This window comes from Chiloscyllium plagiosum, chromosome 2 (assembly GCF_004010195.1).
Source record: "Chiloscyllium plagiosum isolate BGI_BamShark_2017 chromosome 2, ASM401019v2, whole genome shotgun sequence".
NCBI classification, from domain to species: domain Eukaryota; kingdom Metazoa; phylum Chordata; class Chondrichthyes; order Orectolobiformes; family Hemiscylliidae; genus Chiloscyllium; species Chiloscyllium plagiosum.
In genome coordinates, this window is record NC_057711.1 from 23319816 (window position 1) to 23340523 (window position 20708).

Below are 20708 nucleotides of genomic sequence, written 5' to 3' on the forward strand. Positions count from 1 at the left end.
CTCACATTTTATAATATATGATTTGTTTACAGCGAAGCTTGAATGGCCGTCTGATAAACTGAGTGTAGTCTGTGCAAGTAGCCTCAAATTAAACCAGGCACAGCCGTAAAAAGGTATTGGCCAGATACATCGCAGCCCCATTAAAAGAGTGAGCTATGAAGGATGTAATTTCAGTTCTTCCATGAAATATTAATCAAAAGCTTTTGTAATAACAGCCACTGATGGGCGCCCCATGACAGTATGACATTGAAAAATAGTGAGCAAAGTATACGCTTTGTAATCAGGTTGCTGCTGTCCATAGAAATCTGAAATCTTTTAGCTGCTCTATAACTTTCACTTTGTATTCCTTTTGGCTCGAGCTGTGATCTGCTCGATATAGCATCTGTACCTCACGCATTAAGTGGCCAAGTAGAGCATAATCAATCACCGAGCCTCTTGTTCCCAGTCCTCCCCTTAACTATGGTCATTGAGCTCTGTACAGAGACTGTGCAAGATTTTGCAGTTAAAAATAAAAAGAAAGTACAGCTCCTCTCCACCTCCTAATAAATTGCTCTTTTTATGCGGTTGACATGCCTCTTGTCTCCTCTGAACTATAACTGCAGCTCACACGGGGTTACCGCAGGACACAAAGTAATAGCATTTTTTTTGCTGGCTTTCACTGGGATGCCACGTGGTAGTATTCAATAATAGATAACAATTGGATCGGTCAGCGGGATGTGCTCCCTGTTTCATTGCTTTATGCACTTCCCAATCATGACCCTGTCTGCAAAATTACTTTTTATTTAAAATCCATAATTCGTAGCTTGAAAAAAGAAACATTTGAAGAACGTGTTCATGGTAAGACAAACACATTTACCTGTGTTTTTCTTTCAGTGGTAGTTTGTCTTCCATTCACTAAGAGAACTGGGGTAAAATCTAAATTGGGTAGAATCTCCCCAGGCCTTCAATGATGTAGGATATAGCGAGGATTGTGGGAGAATTGCTTGAAGAGTTGAGTGAGACCTTTCTTGACAACAAGTTACCTTTGTGAACTAAATTTCAGGCCATCAAAATAAGATTCTCATCAGTGAACAGTGAGAGGCTGTTAGTATGGATTATCATTCATTATCACCTCATTATTACTTAACCTCTCCTCATTAGTATGCACTCTCTTCAACCACTTGCCAGTCAGGATCTCGACACTAAGACATGGAAATCAGAACAGGTATCTGGTGACAACCAAAACAGAAATTGCTGGAAAAGCTCAGCAGGTCTGGCAGCATCAAGGGAAGAAATCAAATTTAATAAGTAGTGACCTTTCCTCAGAGCTGGTACCTGGTGACTCCAGCTTGCTGCTTACTTCTCGAGACCTGCACCTGAGTATCTGGCACTGACATCCGAGGGCACACTCCCTGGGAACTGTTGCATGTGCCCCCCCACATCCACGGACGGTAGGATTCAATATTGGCCAGTCCATTTGGACCAGCACAGCACATCTCCAATCCATGTATGGGTGTATTTCTGCAGTGTCATGGTGAATTTTCAAGCACCAGTAGTGGAATGTACACTAAGCACAGGGCACTGTACCCAGCTCACATATTAGGACCAGGCTGCATCTCAGGGCTGCTCATTTGGTTTCCTAACCTTCACTTGCCTGACATCTAGCTCAGTGCTCAGAACATTACACTTTTATTTGCCTTGCAAGGAAGGACTGAGTGAGGTGGAAATGGAGGGCACAGCTCTGACAGGGAAAAGTGGTGAGGTATCCTTGAGCAGTTGAATAGGAGGTAACAAGCTGTGCAGGGCTGGTGGTGTATGGGAATTGGGTGGGTGAGAGCGATTGAGGGAACAGTGCAAGTGGCAGAGCATGAGGCTTGATGGGAGGTGGGTGCAGTAGCAGAGAATAGTGAGTGTGAGGGAGCAAAGAGAGGTTACCAGAGTAGAGAAGGTCATTGGTCTTCTTTCATACTGCTGGGCATTCCTCCAAATGCTGAGACCACACTAACATGGGCAGCAACCTCAGACCTGACAGGCGGGATCTGTTGTTGTGGCCTGCTTGGGAATACTTCCAGATGAGAATCGAAGTAGCATTGGACAAGAGAGGCACCATGGGGGAGGGCGTGATGGATATTTAATAGCATGAGTTTGGGATGAAAACAAGAGAAAACTTGTGACGCCTCAAGGGGAGAAACCCTCTATAAAACACAATAAAAGCAGCACTTTGCCACAATATGGTAAGATTCGGTCTTCTCCATAGCAAGACAGTTGGTTCAATCGTGTCTTGCATTCAGCTGCCGTTATCATATGATACCAAGCTAAAGAAGCACTCAGCAGTTCACTGTTTAGGAATTGGTCTTGGGAATCATTCCAATAGTCCACATGTAATGAATGGTGTGACACTTGGAGACCACTCAAATAGAAACCTTTGACTGTCATGAGTACTTCCTGCTCATCAAGACGCAGGATTTACAATCCCCAAAATAAAGTCCGAGAAAATCCACTTCTGCATTTCTACTTTTAAAGGGTAAATTCTCAGGATAACAGATCTGCCTTTCACACCTGGAATTCATTCTCACAATCCAATACAGACATTCTAAAGCACCTTTGGAAAGCTGGCTCCTGGTCATATCTGTTTCATCAGTGGGGAAGAAGGTTCCGGAAGCAAGTCAGATCCAAATGGTGGGAACCCAGCCAGATGAGACATGACGAGGTTTTGCACTCCTCAATATTGGAACATTTACTGTGAGAGTCAGCTCATGCTGTTCTGTTGTCTCTCATAGCTACCTGAGGGAGTGATTGGGGTAAGAGAAGATTGCAGTCGGAAATATGAAACAGAAAGGAAAGTTGTGAGAGAGAAAACATCATATTCACTTTTTATTTTGCATTGTTTGCATTTTGTAAGAAATATCATCTTAGTCTGAACAGCTTACTGTGCAACTGGGCCACCATTTTCTGTCAGCTTCATGGTGAGATAAATAACAGTTGCTAAAGTTTTGTAAAAGTGTACTGCAACTTCAGGCAAGGCGTAGGTGCACGGTTGAGCCCAACTATCTAAAATATGAAGCTGTGTGGCATTAACATTTTGACAACAGCTTTCTGTTATCTATCTCACCACTGACAGCTACTAAATAATGTTGTTTCTGTGTTTGCACAATAGATACAAGGTGAAGTAAAGCTAGGTCTTGTGCATGTCAGATTAATTGCCAGTTTAGTCGTGTGCTAACTGATAGTTGCTATAAATTAACCTCCATGAAAATGAGCTAGTATCCATCGGAAGTCACATTTCTTCAGCTTTTAATTGCTGTTGGGAATTTCACATGTGACTTTGGGCTGGTTGGGGAAATAGCCTGGCTCAACAGGCCAATCTCCATGGGAACAGCCCCACAATGAGAAATCTTTCCTCCAGAGGGCAGGGTCATCATTGAGTCAGGGCTGCCACCTCCGGAGGCAGTCACTCAGTTGGTGTGTGCCCACTCAGCTGCTTCCACACCTCCTTCAGTTCACTAAGATGTTGGCCAAGCTCTATAAAAGGCTGTTATGGCCCTCGCCCTTCACTGGCACTGAAGGCTCGTCCATATCTCAACTCTATACCATCTCATTCACCTCCCATGCCAGTCCACAGCCATTTTTCTATTTTCCACTATGAATGGATCTTAGGAAATATTTTGAAATAATTAAATTAGCTTCTAACAATCTAACAGAGCCCTCACTCATACACAATACAGAAAGAAACTCCGAGCGATAAAACCCATTCAACAATTTTTAATTCCCTTGCGTGGCCCATCTGTTCAAATCATAAAAACATTTCATTGAGCAACCGCATCAGAAACTGTTAATTCTTTAGTAGCCTATTAAAACGTGAATCAAAACGTGAATTAAGGCACTCTGTTAGATAAGTGCTTCTGCACATTTGAAACTCAAGCAAGCATTAATCAGCTGCAATAACAACACGTGAGAAATGTCAATAATGAAATCTATTGAAATCACAGAAGTAGATGGTCACATTTTCCTTAAGTTACACCAGATCACCTATCAATGTAAACAGTGCAGCAGTCAGCGTTTTTAACTTTGATTGAAAGGTGCAGTCTGATTGATTGATTGTTTTTAACATGTACAGCCAGGTATTTGAATATCTCCAGATATTAACACTTAAACAGACCTTAATGATATTAAAAACCAGTTACACCTCCTTCATTCATTTCTGCCAGCCTGGGTTAAGGCCTTGGGATCAGCCGTTTGGACTGAGGACTCAATTCAAATGGCCCTGTTCATTATAGCTGTCTTACCTGAGTGATCTACACCCCAGCTCTGCCCTCTCAGGCAAAAATAGGATATCGCAGACAGGGCAGAAATCCAAAACCCCACATCCAGGTCCCACCCACTGGTTTTCAAGGCCTGTGATGTCAACCCAACATCAGAAAAATACAGACTTTACTTTCAATCTAAATTTCTCTCTTGTTATGTTTATTTCAGTCTTTCTTTCCCTCCTTTATAGTCTAGATTTTCAGAAAAGGAGATGAGTGGGAGCAAGGCAGACCTGATAACCAGAATCACAGTCACCAGTTTCCCAACTATACCCCCACCTGCAGGAACATTTTCCAGAGGGTGTGAGGGGAATCCATAGAGGATGGGGAGCAGGCAGTAGGTCTGACTACACATGGTTGGTAATTAGTCCAGCTTACTGTGAGGCATTTAAAATGATAGTTCAAGAGGAATGATGAGAATTTTACCCATCAGCCTCGAGGTCCCACAGGAAGCAGGGTCCAGCTGAAACGCTAGTATGTAGCTGGCTGGAAGCAGACGGAGGGTTCTAGAACCCAAGGCAGACCTATGGGTTAGGGGGAGGTGATGGCCTCGTAGTATTATAACTGGACTGTTAATCCAGTCCAGTTATAATACCACGAGGCCATCACCTCCAGAGACCCAGGTGAAGTTCTGAGGACCTGGGTTTGAATCCTGCCAGGACAGATGGTGGAATTTAAATTCTGGAATAAAATTCTGGTGGAATAAAATCTGGAATTAGGAGTCTAATGATAACCCCATGAATCCATTGCTGATTGTCAGGAAAAATCCATCTGGATCCCCTTCAGGGAAGGAAACTGCCATCCTTACCTGATCTGGCCTACAGGTATGAGGTATGGTTAGTAAGTTTGTAGATGACACCAGTGTTGGAGATGTAGTGGACAGCAAAGAAGATTCCCTCAGAATACAATGGGATCTTGATCAGATGGGCAAATAGGCTGAGGAGTGTCAAATGGAGTTTGATTCAGATAAATCTGAGGTGCTGCATTTTGGGAAAGCAAATCAGGGCAGGACTTATACACTGAATGGTAAGGTCCTGGGGAGGGTTGCTGAACAAAGACACCTTGGAATGCAGGTTCATAACTCCTTGAGTCTCAGGTAGACAGGATACTGAAGAAGGCATTTGGTATGCTTGCTTTTATTGGTCAGTGCATTGAGTAAAGGAGTTAGGAGGTCATGTTGCCGCTGTGCAGGGGATTGGTTAGGACACAATTGCAATTCTGGTCTCCTTCCTATCAAAAGGATGTTGTGAAATTTGAAAGGGTTCAGAAAAGGTTTACAAGGATGTTGCCAGGGTTGGAGGATTTGAGCTTTAGGGAGAGGCGGAATAGGCTGGGGATTTTTTTCCCTGGAGCGTCGGAGGCTGAGGGGTGACCTTATAGAGGTTTATAAAATCATGAGCGGCATAGATAGGGTAAATAGTTAAGATCTTTTTCCCAGGGTAGGGGAGTCCAAAACTAAAGGACATAGGTTTAGGGTGAGAGGGGAAAGATATAAAAAGGACCTAAGGGGCAACTTTTTTACACAGAGGATGGTGCATGTATGGAATGAGCTGCTGAGGTGGTGGTGGGGGCTAATTCCAAATTTTATTCCACCAGAATTTTATTCCAGAATTTAAATTCCACCATCTGTCCTGGCAGGATTCAAACCCAGGTCCCCAGAACTTCACCTGGGTCTCTGGATTAACAGCTGAAAATGTGTTGCTGGAAAAGCACAGCAGGTCAGGCAGCATCCAAGGAGCAGGAGAATCGACGTTTCGGGCATGAGCCCTTCTTCGGGCTCATGCCCGAAACATCGATTCTCCTGCTCCTTGGATGCTGCCTGACCTGCTGTGCTTGTCGAGCAACACATTTTCAGCTCTGATCTCCAGCATCTGCAGTCCTCACTTTCTCTCTGGATTAACAGTTCATTTACAATATTTGAAAGGCGTATGGATGGGTATATGAGGGATATGGGCCAAATAGGACTACATTTATTTTGGATATCTGGTTGCATGGACGAGTTAGACCAAAGGGTCTTTTTCCATGTTGTACATCTCTATGATATATAAGTCCAGAACCTCAGAAATGTGATTGACTCTTAGCTGCCCTCTGGGTAATGAATGCTGGCCCAGCCAACAATGCCTTCATCCTGTGAATGAGAAAAAAAAAGCCCTCCCTGCTGATCTGCAGGTGGGAGCAGCCAAGGACCACTCTGTAGGATGGCAGCCTGACCTATGCTCTTTGATCTACCATCTTAAGCAGTCTGATAGCACGTACAGCCTCGCTCCATGGGGAATGATTTGCACTGTCATGTATGTTTGAATTATTTAACCATGGACTTAATACACTGGCTGTGCCTCTCGGCATCATGTTTTAAGAAGGATATGAAGATATTGTGGAAAGTGCGGAAAGCATTTAGCACCCTTGCTTTCATTGCTCAGATCTTTGAGTAAAGGAGTTGGGATGTCATATTGAGGTTCTACAAGAAGTTGGTGGGCCTCTTCTGAAGTACTCTGTGCAGTTCGGGTCTCCCTGCTATAGAAAGGATATTACTAAATTGAACAGGATTCAGAAAAGATTGACCAGGATGTTGCCGGGGATGGAGGGTTTGTCTTATTAAAATAGACTGGATGGGCTGAGATTTTTTTCACTGGAGCATAGGAAGTTGAGAGGTGACCTTGCAGAGGTTTATAAAATCATGAGGGGCATAGATAAGGGGAAGAGCAAGGGTCTTTTCCCTCAGGTGGAGGAGTTCAAACATCGGGACATGTTTTAAGATAACAGGAGAAAGTTTTCGAAAGGACATGAAAAGCAACTTTCTCACACAGAGTGTAATTCATGCATGGAATGAACTGCCAGAGCAGTAGTGGATACAGGTACAATTACAAAGTTTAAAAGACAGTTGTCTAAGTACATGAATAAGAAAGGTTTGGAGGGATGTAGGCCAAACAGCGTAGGCAAGTGGGACTAGGTTAGTTTGGGAACATGGTCGGCATGGACTGGTTGGACCGAAGGGTCTGTTTCCGTGTTGTATGACTCTGTGAATGGTCGCAGAGATGAGGAACTTCAGATACATATTTATGTTTGAGAAATTAGGATTGTTCTCCTTGGAGAAGTGAAGTTTGAGAGGAGATTTGATCGGGGTATTCAAATCGCAAGGGATCTGTACACTCTAGATAATAAGAATCTCTTACTATTCATGGAAGGGTCAAGAGCCAGAGGGCACAGATTTTAGGGAATCGCCAAAGGATGAAGAAAGTTCTCTTGCCTCGGGAGTGGTTAGGACTTGGCCTGGTGTGGACTGGAGGCAGTGTTGTTTGAGGTTTTCAAAAGGGGATTGGATCATGATCTGAAAAGGGAAGATTTGCAGGGCCGTAGGAGAGTGGCACTTGATGAATTGCTCCCTCAGATATCCAGCAAAGACCGAACTGGCTGAATGGCTTCCTTTTCAGCTGTGACCCTGCCATGATTCTATCAGTTTCCAAGGCTTATGAATGGGTTCCAGTAATTTCCAATGTTCATTGCATATCCTGCCAGCTTTCTGCTTCCATACATTCAGCAGACAGTATTGATGGAACAGAAAGAAAACCCAATAATACCTTTCAAAACAATGGCAGACAGTTATCAACCAGGAGAAAGTGAAGACTGCAGATGCTGGAGATCAGAAGGGCTTACGCCCGAAACGTCGATTCTCCTGCTCCTTGGATGCTGCCTGACCTGCTGCGCTTTTCCAGCAACACATTTTTCAGCAGACAGTTATCATCAACATCAGTACATCAACAAATTGTGCTTGTGGTGTGCTTTGATGTACAAAGGCCAGACATTTCTTAAGCAGATACTTTAGTCTGATAGACTTTTTGTTGCAAGACAGTTTTATTGGGTCTCTTCTCACCTAAATATCAACATAGCTGTGCTCCACAAGTGGTGCGTCGTGCTGATGAACTGATGTTTCGGCATCGCCAAATGTTGGTCGGGGTACTGAATGCAAGATAAGAGTTACAAGATTGACAGTCCCTTTCAGACCCCAGTCCAGCTCCCACTCTGTTACCTTAGCAGGGTGTAGACAGGCTGTCTATTCCTAATCACCTGGGCTTTGCACTGCTGCCTAAGATGGATTCACCCTCGCTACAAAGATGCAAGAATTCACGCTGTGATTTAAAATTAAAACTGCCATCATTTCTGTAGTTGGAAATCTGATATTTCCACCTCAGCTGCTGTTTTGTTCACAGTAAAAGTGTGAATGCCTGGATTGTAAAATCTGTCCAGCGGGCAACAAATGTTTTGAATGTAGAGTGAACTTAACATAGCAACAGCAAGTCTGGAATGTGCTATTTCAGGAAGTGAGCCAACGTACAGACCCTCTCATTGATAGTGTCCTTTTAAAGTTGTGTAGAGAAATGAGACCTCAAGCGAAGCCTCTCTTGGCAGCTAGTGGCGTATTAAACAAGAGGCAGCCGTGTAAGTAATGGAGACACCACTAACTGCTCGGAGGAGGTTTCCCAGTTCCAGGACGGGTGTCCCTGCGTGTGCCTCCTGCAAAGTCAGAAAACTGTGAGTGAGAGTTGAGGAAAAGGGTAGCCTAATGGATTTAATGGTCATTAGATACATGATGTTTTGAGTGCAATAATCAGCGTGTGCTACAGTCTGTAAAATGGGCGCGAAAGAACATCTGCTCCATAGAATGGGTTTCTGCCAACTGGAGTGTGCGTGTGTGGAATACCTCTGCTCGCACTGTGAAATGTGTTCTATTGCAATACAATGCAGGCAGCACGAACGTGTGCTCAACAAGCGAATGCCCCGCAAGTTGCCAAAACTGTTTCAATGCTTTTTACTCAGTACACGTGGGAAACGTCTGTCTTTGCTGCCCTACTTGGCTCGGTCCCACACAGGTTCACCATCCAACATAAGGGAATGTGATTTACATTTTCACAGTTCCTTTTTACTTCAATTTATCCATTTCAGCTTTTTCTTTTGTTTAAAACTCAAGCCTTTCAACCTCTTCAAGCAAAATGGCTTGGAGGAGATGCGAAGTATGAATGTGCCAAAGAATGTGATTACCATCAGTGGAGGTGCAGAGTCTTTCATTACAGTTGCCAGTCCAAACACTGCTTTAAGGACCAGGCCTCTGCATCTCCTTCGAAAACCACTTCGAAAAACAAATACTGGTGCAGTACAAGGATATCTGACTGGGTTCCACAGCAATTGGGGTTAAGAGTACCGTTGGCAGGCAGAGAGGTGAAAACCTCTTGACAAAGCATGTGCTCACAATTCAAAATGCACTTCCTTCAAGGGGTGGAAGCATAGAGTCATTTGGCACAGAACCAGACCCATTGGCCCAACTAATCCATGCCGACCAGGTTTCTTAAATTGAACTCGCCCCACTTGCCTGTATTTGGCCCATATCCCTCTAAACCTTTCCCATCCATGTCCCTGTCCAAATGTCTTTTAAAGGGTGGAACTATACCTGCCCGTCCCACTTCCTCCAGCAGCTTGTTCCATATACACATCACCTTCTGAGTGAAGAAATTGCCCCTCAGGTCCCTTTTCAATCTTTCCCTTCTCACCTTAAACCTATGTCCATTAATTTTGGACTCTCCCACCCTGGGAACAGACCTTGCCTATTATTCAGTGGTAGCTTCCAAGAAGGAGTGGACTAAATATTTGTGAAGGAAAACATTTGCAGGGCTCTGAGGAAAGAGCAAGGGTAGCAGAATTAATTGCAAATCTCTTTCAATGAGACAGCAGAGGCATGGTGGGCCAAATGGCTTCCTATACTGCATTGTTTCTTAAATGAGCAGGGTTGGCACTCAGTTGTCTGATGCTATAAATTTACCACATGTGATCAGTAACGGTTTGATTTCCAACACCTTCGCAGCTTGACTTAACAGCTGGCACTGACCTATCTTTCATGTGCTCATTGAGAATCTGTGTTAGCAGGATGGAACTGTGATGAACAAGGGAGTCATTCTCAGTCACGCTCCCTCCTTCATTCCAGGACTCCAGCTGACAAAATTAGAATCGCACTGATGTATTTTTATTTGCACTCTTTTTCCCGCCTCACCTCTCCATACCCACTCTCTGTCCTTCCCCTTTCAGAGCAACCACCCGCCCAGCAGAGCCAATCGACGTTACAGCCAGTGCCCGCTGTGCACAAGCAGCACCTGAGCCAGCAGCACCCTTCCATCACCTCGCTCAACCGGAACTCACTGAGCCAGAGGAGGAACCAGAGTCCAGCCCCCACCGCCGTCCTGCCCAGCGAGCTGCCCACCACGCCGGAATCCGTTCAGCTGCAGGACAGCTGGGTTCTCGGCAGCAATGTGCCACTGGAGACCAGGTACTCGCGTGAAACCAACGTACGCGGTGCGCTACCGGCCGGAGGAGCCCGCTGTTTCGAACGAGGCAAGAGCATAGCATTCTGGCAAGCCCGGAATGCGCGAAGCCAGCCAAAGGCTTTGTTTCTGTTTCGCAATGGCACCTGATTGGCTGGGATTCTGGGGAACATCTTTACACTCTGGTCTGCTGCTAATGGGTCTCCTTTTCACAGAGGCAGGATGCTAGTCCTGGGCTTTCAGCCCACGTGCTGTTCTGTCACTGTGTCAGGAGTTGATTTAGAGATGTGGCAAGGTTCAAAGGTCAAAGGGTGCTCACACAGCCTCCAGTCTCTCAGACATTAACATATAAACGCTTGAAATAGCAGCTGAAATCAGCTATTCAGCCTCTTGATACCATTCTTTCATTTGATAATACAAGCTGGCATTGAATAAATAATAGTTAAATGAGTCCATTTCATTGTGGGATGATTTACTTTTGTGCAATACAGAGTGTTTAGAAAAACAGGAGGAGGGAACTAACAGACATGTTCGCCGTTCAGTATAATCTACATCCTAACTCCATTTATCTGCTTCTGTTCCAAATCGCTTCATACATTGCCTTAAAAAATGCCATTGCTGCTTTAACTAAGTTTATATTGTGCAGTTATCCTCACTCACACATAAGAAATGGACTCCTCTATCACTACCCACTGGTATTACTGCCATTTATAGAGCTCACTGAACATTATTGTCACAAAATTACCCAGAAAATGACAAAATTGGGATTTTTCATTTCCTTTCTGGTTACTGTTCAACAATGATATTTGTGGTTGCTTGACCAACACCTCTTAGAAACACACCATTATTGAAGCCAGGAAGAGGCCAAGAACAGAAATTGCTGGAGAAACTCAGCAGGCCTGGCCGCATTGGTGGAAGAAAGCAGAGTTAACTTTTCGAGTCCAGTAACCCCTCTGAAGATGCTGTAAAACCTGCTGAGTTTCTCCAACAATTTCTTGTTTTTGGCCTCTTCCTACTCAAGAATTGTATGATTCTAAAAGGCGTAAACCAAGCAACCAAGAATATCGCTGCTCAACAGTATCCAACAATTTCTGTTTTTGTTTTGGATTACCAGCAGTCATTGTTCTTTGTTCTATTATAAAAAGCAACAATTTGCCAGCTGGAAAACAAGTCACCCAATCTAATCCCACATTCCATCATTCGATCCATAATCCTGCAGGTTGCAACTTTTCAGCTTCATTTCCAGGCAACTTCTTTAGATTCATCGAGGGTTTCATTTCAGGCAGCAAGCATCAGACCCGCACCACCCTCTCAGTGAAATAATATTTTGCGCACCTCCTCTCTAATCTTGGTTCCAATTGCTTTAAATCCATGCCACCTAGTCACTGACAGACTTGCTAAGATAAATAGGCCAATCCCCTCTCTATTATACACGCCTGTCACAATTTTGAAACATCCCAATAAAATCTCCCTTCTAGTCATCGAATGAAAACCACCCTAATGTATCAGATCTTTCACCATCACTATTTTCTGGTTCTGAGAATGTTCTTGTAAATCTCCTCTAACCTCTTTAGCACAATATAATCACTTTCCATAATAAGGTGACCAGGTTGCATGCACTAGTCGGGTTGGTGAAATGTTTTATACAGTTCCAGCAAATCAGTCACCTTCTGTACGTCAACCAAAAAAGAGAGAAAGCATTCAATTTACCTTTGCAAACACTCACTTTACTTAATCTGCTGTCTTCAGGATTGTGTGAACATTATGGAAAGGCGATAGCCGAGAGATATTATCTTTGTAGAGAGAGGAAGAGAACTTCTTCAAGGTAGGAATCCTTGGAAGAGGAGTTGCAGTGGGGTCAAAATCAACTAGGGGAAAGTGAGGACTGCAGATACTGGAGATTAGTGTTGAGGATGGGGTTTTGGAAAAGCAGCAGGTCAGGCAGCATTTGAGGAGCAGGAAAATCGACATTTTGGGCAAAAGTCCTCCCGAAACATCAGTTATCCTGCTCGTCAGATGCTGCCTAACCTGCTGTGCTTTTCCAGCACCACACTCTCAACTCTAATCTCCACCATCTGCAGTCCTCACTTCCACCTAGAGATATTATCTGTTATTTAAGAGACCCAAGTAACATTCTGGGGACCCAGATTCGAATCCCACCATAGCAGACAGTTGAATTTGAATTGAAAAAAAAATCTGGAATTAGGAGTCTAATGATAACTGTGATTCCATTGTCAATTGTCAGAAAGCCCATCTGGTTCACTAATGTCCATTAGGGAAGGAGACTGCTGACCTTACCTGGTCTGGCCGAAAATGATTCTAGACCCCAGTAATGCAGGTGACTGTTAAGTGCCCTTGAGGTAATTAGGAATGCGCAATAAATTCCGGCCATAAGCAGTACATCTCATGAATGAATTTTAAAAAATACAGGTCCCAAAACACCTCTTAGTATTCTTCCATTAATTGTGTCGCTTCGCCCTTTTGACTTCCCCAAATGCATAATCGAATCATGACAGTGCAGAAGAGGCCATTTGGGCCATCCAGTCTGCTCTGACTTGCCCAAGAGGATCCACCCAGATATAGCCCTCAACTTATCCCGTAACATTGCATTTCCTATGGTTAACCCACCTAACCTGCACATCCCCAGACACTAGGGACAATCTTGCATAGCCAATCCCCCTACCCTTCACATCCTTGGACTATGGGAGGAAACCGGAGCACTCAGTGGAAACCCACTACAGGGAGAATGTGTAAATTTCACACAGACAGTTACCGAAGTCTGGAATTGAACCTAGGTCCTTGGCATTGTGAGGCAGTGTGCTGCCCAGCTATTTCTCCAAGTTAAATTCCATCTGCCACTTTTCTCCCCAGCTGCCCAGTCCCTTGATACCTTCCAGCAATATACTGCTACCCTCCCACTGTCAACCAGGAGCCAAATTGTATGCCATATTCAAACTTATTGATCATGACCTCTACAGTTATGCCCAAGTCATTAACATGTGCACAATAAGCAGGAACTGTTTGTGAGCCCTGTGAAACCCTACTGGAAATAGGTTTCCAGTCACAAAAACCCCAGTCAACAGTTATCTTTCATTCCCTGCCACTGAAACAATTTTGTATCCAGCTTATTCAATTTCCCTGGATTTCATGGGCCCTTTTGATTTTAAACAAATCTGCCATTTGCGAATTTGTGCTTTGCTAAAATTCGTGGAGACCACCTCAACCGCACTACCCTCATCAGTCATCCTTTTTACTTCATTAGAATATTTGCTCACGTTACTCAGGCATGTTCCTCCCTTCACAAATCAATAATGACTATCTGTGATTAATTCATACCTTTCTAAGGGGCATGTTATTTCTGTCTTTCAGTATTGATTCCAATAATTTGTCCAATACTGAGGTCAGATTAACTGGCCTGTCATTATTTGATCTATCCCTTGCTCCCTTCTTAAGCAAAGATGAACCTGTCTGACTGCACGCAATGAAAGTAGTAATGAAGAGAGAGCGAGAGGCAGAGAGGTCAATCTCCAACGAACTGTTGTTATTTGAAAGTGTCTCTTTAAAACTGGTTGTGATTTGTTTTTTACAAATTGAGACACTTCAGAGAGGAACTGCTAGGTTTTGTGAGTAACAATAGAACTCAGCCACAGCTTGCTCAGTGTCTGTTAAAAGAAATACGCCCATGGTGAATTGTTGAGTTTCTGCCTGGTCTTATTTGGGTTTCAACAGAGAGGGAAGAAATCGTCTCTGGGTCAATAATGGATATAGGACTGCCTATAATTTGGAGCAGTAAATAGGCTCCCTTACCTCTAACTGACAGAATAATCTTAGGAAGTGAACTACAGCCTGCTTTCATGGGCACAGGGTGGACGGGGTCAAGAATGACAACTTATGCCCTTTGTATAGTGCCTTTAAAGCAATGAAAAGTCCCAAGGCATTTCACAGGAGTGCCATAAAGCAAAATAACACAAGGTTCAGAAGGCAAGACTGCAGTCTATTTAGCATTCCAGTATAGAAGCTCAGATTGTAGGATGCGTTGCTTTCTACAATGTTAAAGTATTATTTTTCTTAGTTAATTTTATTTCCCTGTTCTGTTCTTTCTCTTCCTGAAGATGATGAGTTGCCGCTCTCCAGGGTTCAGCAGCATTGAATATCTCATTAGCTGTGCTTCACAAACACAGGAGCCACTGTCGTTCGGCAAGACCCTTTATTGCACAAGAGGCATCACAGCCACAGCACAGCCTGTGGGTCGATGAGCATCTCACACACAAATTCCCACCAGGAACAAAAACCAATTATCTTTAATCAACTTATTTGGACATGTTGTGACATAGGGCCATTTTGAACCCAGACTGCCCCTACTCTTACCAGTTTACGATCTGCCAATTCACAGCCTACAACCATGGAAGATTTACAGACAGAAGGAGGCTGCTTGGCCCCCTCATGTCTGTACCCAGAATTAACCCAAGACCACAGCAGAGACCCTGCGCACCCTGCCAAAAGGTTGGCCTGCCACTGCTTTTGGATTTGAATGAACATTTTGAACACTAATGGGTTAATATGTGCGAATAATTGATTTCCTGTAAGAGGCCTTAAAGACATGCACCAAGGCAGATTTTCAATTTAATGCCTTGCCATTAAATAATCCCCAGGGCTGAATGGAGAAATCATTTGCGGAGGATTTTGAACCTCTGACTGAGCCCATCTGATTTTCTGTCCATTAATTTAAGTGTTTCATTTCAGTGCTCACTGTCCAATTTTCCTCCGTGTGCCCAACCCAAATGATTACTTAATGGCCAAGAATAAAAGGGCAAAGTCTACCTGTCACATGTAATGCATAAGATGGAAAAGGATGATGGAGGAAGACGACGTCTTCAAAGCAATGTGCCACTTTTCATTTTTTTCTGCTTATCGCTAGGATTCTTTTATAATTTGTCATCTGACCGATGATATTTCTTGCCCCCTCCCCCCACCACCCCGTCTCCAATGCCTCTTCCCTCTTGCCATTTGCTTCCTTGCTCAGCATTCCTCCCAAACTATAAAAATGCATATTCTTCCATCTCCTGGCAATCCAGCTATCTTAAAACCCCAATTCACCAACTTGCTGAGTCTTGTCAGAGCCCAGGGAGACCCTTCTAGCCTTAACCTCTGGCACACCATCACCCAGTGTTCCTGACTTCCTTCAAACTTCTACCTTCACTGAGCCACTAATTCTACTTCTTCCATCCCCTCTTGTCCACCTACTAGTGTCTCGCTTTGTGAGCTTGACCCTTTGCCTCCACTTTCACAAATTTCCAGAAAGGAAGCAGAGTGTTGAGCACGATGTATATGAAGCTGCTTGTAACCCTTTCTCACTGCATCCTTTTACAAGCAGTTCCACATTCACTGCGCTGGTCACACTTGACATGAGTAATTATAAGTGTGTGGGAGTGAGCAGTATGAGGATAATTCATTCTCGGAAATTCAAACGGGCATGCTACATCTGAGCCCTGGGACTAAATAACAGGCAATTCATTCTTAAAACACGTATTTGAATATTTCCAACGCGTTCAATGATAGAACATTAGTATGGTCAAAATTATATTGGTTGTATATTATTCAGTCTTTTCTGATGGCAGGACTGCCTAATAGGATTCACAGGAGGGAATATGAGAACTATTTAGCAGTTCTCAAGCACGATTACAAAGGAATTAACAGCCTTGCATTTATTGTAAGGCAATTATTTAACAGTTCCAAAACAAAATTACAGGGAAATTAAAATGTATCATGTGTATATATTGTCTGTTTGCCATCTCCATTTAAAAAAAGCAATTAACTGGGATTTTCACACACTAACCAATGTGGACACCAGTCAGAAAAAACACTGATGATTCATCCGGGTGCCCTGTTATTTCGCAGAATAGACTTATTTTGGTCTATTCTGCACTCTCAATATTTGATTCCTTTCCAAATCATGTGATACTTTCAAAGACCAGCTACCCCATTCTAGAGCCTCTTGGAGTGGCACTAGAAAGGATTTAATACTGGAACTACAACACTGGATGCTGATCCTTGAGTAAGCAAGTACCAAAAAATACACTAACAACCAATTTAAGATAATCAGTCAGGCTCACTTACTCTTGCTCGAAGCTGTGTACATTAATGTACAGGACCCAGTCCTCTGCAGGCACAAAGGAATATATCCAGTTATTGTATCTTTGCACTTCAGCAAACGATTGAGGCCACATTATTTTCTGGTGCATTTCACATCTTGACCAATCAGAAATGTCCTGCCTTTTTTGAATTTAATGAAAAACATGGGGTGACGTTTTCTTGGCACATTCTTCAGTCAATGCCAAACCAATCAGTGTGTCCTCTTGCCAGCCAGTCAATGCCCGTTTCTCATGCTGTATAAATTCCCGTTGAGATTTGATATTCTTGAAATTGTGTCCTGACGAATGCAAGATAAAAACTTGTCGGCATGCCTACTTCTCCGACGTTACTCCGATTGTGTACGACCAAGTGATTCTCTGTCCGATTTTCATTTCATATATTCTGCGGATGACCTTTTTTTCCAGATCATTGCATAGGAATAAAAGCCAGCATTTTCTTTGTGTTTGAACTATATTCATTTGTACGCCAAGTAGATGCTACTGCACATTTAAAAACAAATAATCGAGGAATGCTGTGCAACAGACAATTTTTATATGTGAATTGAATGACTGGAGAGTGCACTCTGGAAAATCACAGAGTTAATTCCACACCCTTCCATTGATGTGCTAAGATGTGGGGTTTCACCTTAATCTCATTCTTTTTGAGCAATGGGCTCATCTTCCTGATACCTTCAAGTGAAATGCTGACACTGATTTCTGTTGTAGTGATGTGGGCACTGAGTTGTGCAGGGAGAGAAGGTAACAGATTCAGTCTGCATTGAAATACACTAGTCAGAGCTGGGATAAGGAGGCGATTATACTTCATTAGACCTGGGTGAACCCGAAACTGCACTTGATGTCCATGTACACAAATCTCTGAAAATTGCCACCCAGGTTGGTAGTGCTGTTAAAAAGGTAAATGGTGTGTTAGGTTTTATTGGTAGATGGATTGAGTTCCGGAGCCATGCTACAACTGTACAAAGCTCTAGTGCAGCCTCACTTGGAGTATTGTGTGCAGTTCTGGTCTCCCCATTACAGGAAGGATGTGGAAGCATTGAAAAAGATGCAGAGAAGATTTACCAGGATGTTGCCTGGTCTGGAGCGAAAGTCTTATGAGGAAAGGCTGAGGGACTTGGGTCTGTTCTCATTGGAGAGAAGAAGGCTAAAAGGGGATTTAATAGAGACATAAAAAATGATCAGAGGATTAGATTGGATGGACGGTGAGAATCTTTTTCCTAGGATGATAACATCTGCTTGTACAAGGAGGCATAGTTGCAAATTGAGGGATGATGGATTGAAGACAGATGTCAAAGGCAGGTTCTTTACTCAGAGAGTGGTAAGGGCGTGGAATTTCCTACCTGCCAATGTAGTTAACTCAGCCACCTTAGGGGCATTTAAACAGTCCTTGGATAAGCACATGGATGATGATGGGACAGTGTTGGGTGATGGGCTTAGATTAATTTACAAGTAGGCGCAACATCGAGGGCTGAAGGGCCTTTTCTGTACTATATTGTTCTATGTTCTAAGCATATTGGAATGCAGAAGACTGGGGAAATAATGAACTACTGACCAAATTTGGCAGTATGCTAAATCTTCCACAAAACCTTCTGGTAGAGAAAGGAAATCATAGAACCCCTGCAGTGTGGAAGCAGGCCATTCAGCCCTTTGAGTGCAAACCAAGCTGCCGAAGAGCATCCCACCCTGCCCCACCTCACTCCGCTATCATGCTGCCTTCCCCATGGCTAACCTACACATCCCTGGACACTGTGGGCAAATTAGCATGGCCAATCCACCTCACCCACCTATCTTTGGACTGTGGGGGGAAACCAGAGCACCTAAAGGAAAGCCATGCAGACACGTGAAGAATGTGCAAAGTCTACACAGTCACCCAAGGATGGAATCAAACCTGTGTCCTTGGTAATGTGAGGTAGCAGTACTCACCACTTAGTCACTGTGCTGTCCATTGATCCAGTAATTTTTGTAATGGCTAGATGGAATGCAGCCAGTTGGCCTATCATACCAGTACCAACTCATTGCAAGCCTTCCCAATCAGTATCATTCACCTCCTCTTTCCTCATAGCCCTGCAATTCTCCAATTATTCTTAATATACTGTTAAAGGTTATTATTGCATTTCCTTCCACCTATCTTTCAGACAGTTCAGATAAGAACTCACTGAAATAATATATTTTTTCTCATCTCACTTTTTTGAAAACATAATTGTGTGTATGTTGGACAAGGCATCCGCTATTTCTTTGATGTCTCTCAATATCAAAATCTTGTCAACACAAATAAGGCTCCCTCACTACAAATAGTCATTTGGACATAGTGAGACTGTATTCCAGTAAAATTCATTGGTTTCAAGAGACAGGGCCATACAGTCTGGAGAAAAGAATAATGAATTGAAAGAAAGGCTGTTGGTGGGGCCATCACTAATGGTTAGGTCTTAGCTTTATAATTTTGACTCACCACAGGGAGGCCTGTTGATTGTCTGGAAAGGTTTCTGAAAGCATGTCATCTAAAAGAAGGAGGTCAGAAGGTCAAATCAGTCAAGGTAATGTTTGCAAAACTTGCGGTTTGCACCTAAGTTCATAGTAACATGACATCAAATCAAACTGTATTTCCTCAGGGCAACCCAGCAAGATGCACGGATCTTTGAAAGATGTGTGAATCTTCTCAAAACTTTCACTGACCATCCCACCCATTATTAACTAATGACCTTAAACTTCAATTTTTAATTCTTTAAGGTCTATAAAATAAAATGCCACATTGAAAACAAAGCACTGCATCATACAAGATGTGGCTCATTTGTGTTCATCTGATGAACTCTTTTTTGTCGAACCATCCTGGGTGTCTGTTTTCCCTTCTGAAATGGAGCTATTTCCATTTAAACTCTGGGCATTGATCAGGCGACCAATGAGTTATTTTGCAGCAAATAGTCTGTATAGGTTAGCTGAAAGAGAAAGGGAAACGCACACTTAATGGCTGCTTACAGTGCTTGGTCAATTTTGTGTTTAAGTACATCACGGTCTACATTTATATGTGGATGCATGAGTTTTAGATGCTTTTGTTTTTATAAAGCAATCGGTTTAGAAAGGGTGATTAGCAAGCATAGTGAGTAACAAATCCTGTCAAATTTGGCAGCGTAAATGACTATTTTCGGGGCATAAGAAACACCGTGTCAGAAATGAAGGCTCAATGTGCTGATATTAGAATAGTGAATCTCTTTAAGCAGAGATTTATTTGTAACCTCCCTTAACTAAAGTGTCTACAGTATCCAGTGCTTTGTTGGTCATCCATGTAAGTTTCAGGAAGAGCATAAATGATATGAGATTTAAGTTGTAATATCTGCACCTCCTGCAGTTTTATTAGTGATTCCTTCAATTTCTTTGAAGTAGTAGCGCACTTTATCTCAAATTACTGTCAAGGTTGCTGACTTTTGACAAGTCCCAACTGAGAGCCTGATGGGATGACGTCATGGCATGACCTCTGAGATTAATATTGCATAAGAAAAAGATTTACTTCTCATTAAATCATTAAATCATTGATGCCTCAAAATTATAAGTCACATTCTGAAAGTCAGATTGATATTTTAGAAATGCAAGGTAAATCCATTCACAATTTGAACTGTGCAGAAAAGTCCTAGTTGCTGTCTGTGAACCCTGCCGAGTTTTCACCATACCCCCAGATCTCCCCCTCACTGAGGACGAACGATCAGTCCTCAGCAAAGGACTCACCTTCATCCCCCTCCACCCACGCATCAATGAATTTAATAACACGCCGTCTCGTCGAACACTTCTTACGCCGCCTCTGCCTCCGAGCTTACTTTCACAATCAGGATGCCCACCCACCTTCCGAGGACCCCTTCGCCCACCTCCAACACACTACATCCACCTGGACACCCCGTGCTGGCCTATTACCCACCCTCAATCTCTTCATTTCCAACTGTCGCCAGGACATTAACCACCTCAACCTGTCTACCCCCCTC

The 20708-nt window shown here is 43.3% G+C and overlaps 1 protein-coding gene across 26 annotated transcripts in view; it reads left to right on the forward strand.

The window, feature by feature from the left end:
* LOC122557375 (teneurin-3) overlaps positions 1–20708 on the forward strand; it is a 2612756-nt gene that overhangs the window by 2358765 nt on the left and 233283 nt on the right. For all 26 annotated transcript variants that reach the window (XM_043705048.1, XM_043705023.1, XM_043705127.1 and 23 more), the window contains one exon: positions 10359–10596. In XM_043705048.1, the coding sequence (XP_043560983.1) occupies positions 10359–10596 (238 nt within the window). The remainder of the gene's footprint in view (positions 1–10358; positions 10597–20708) is intronic.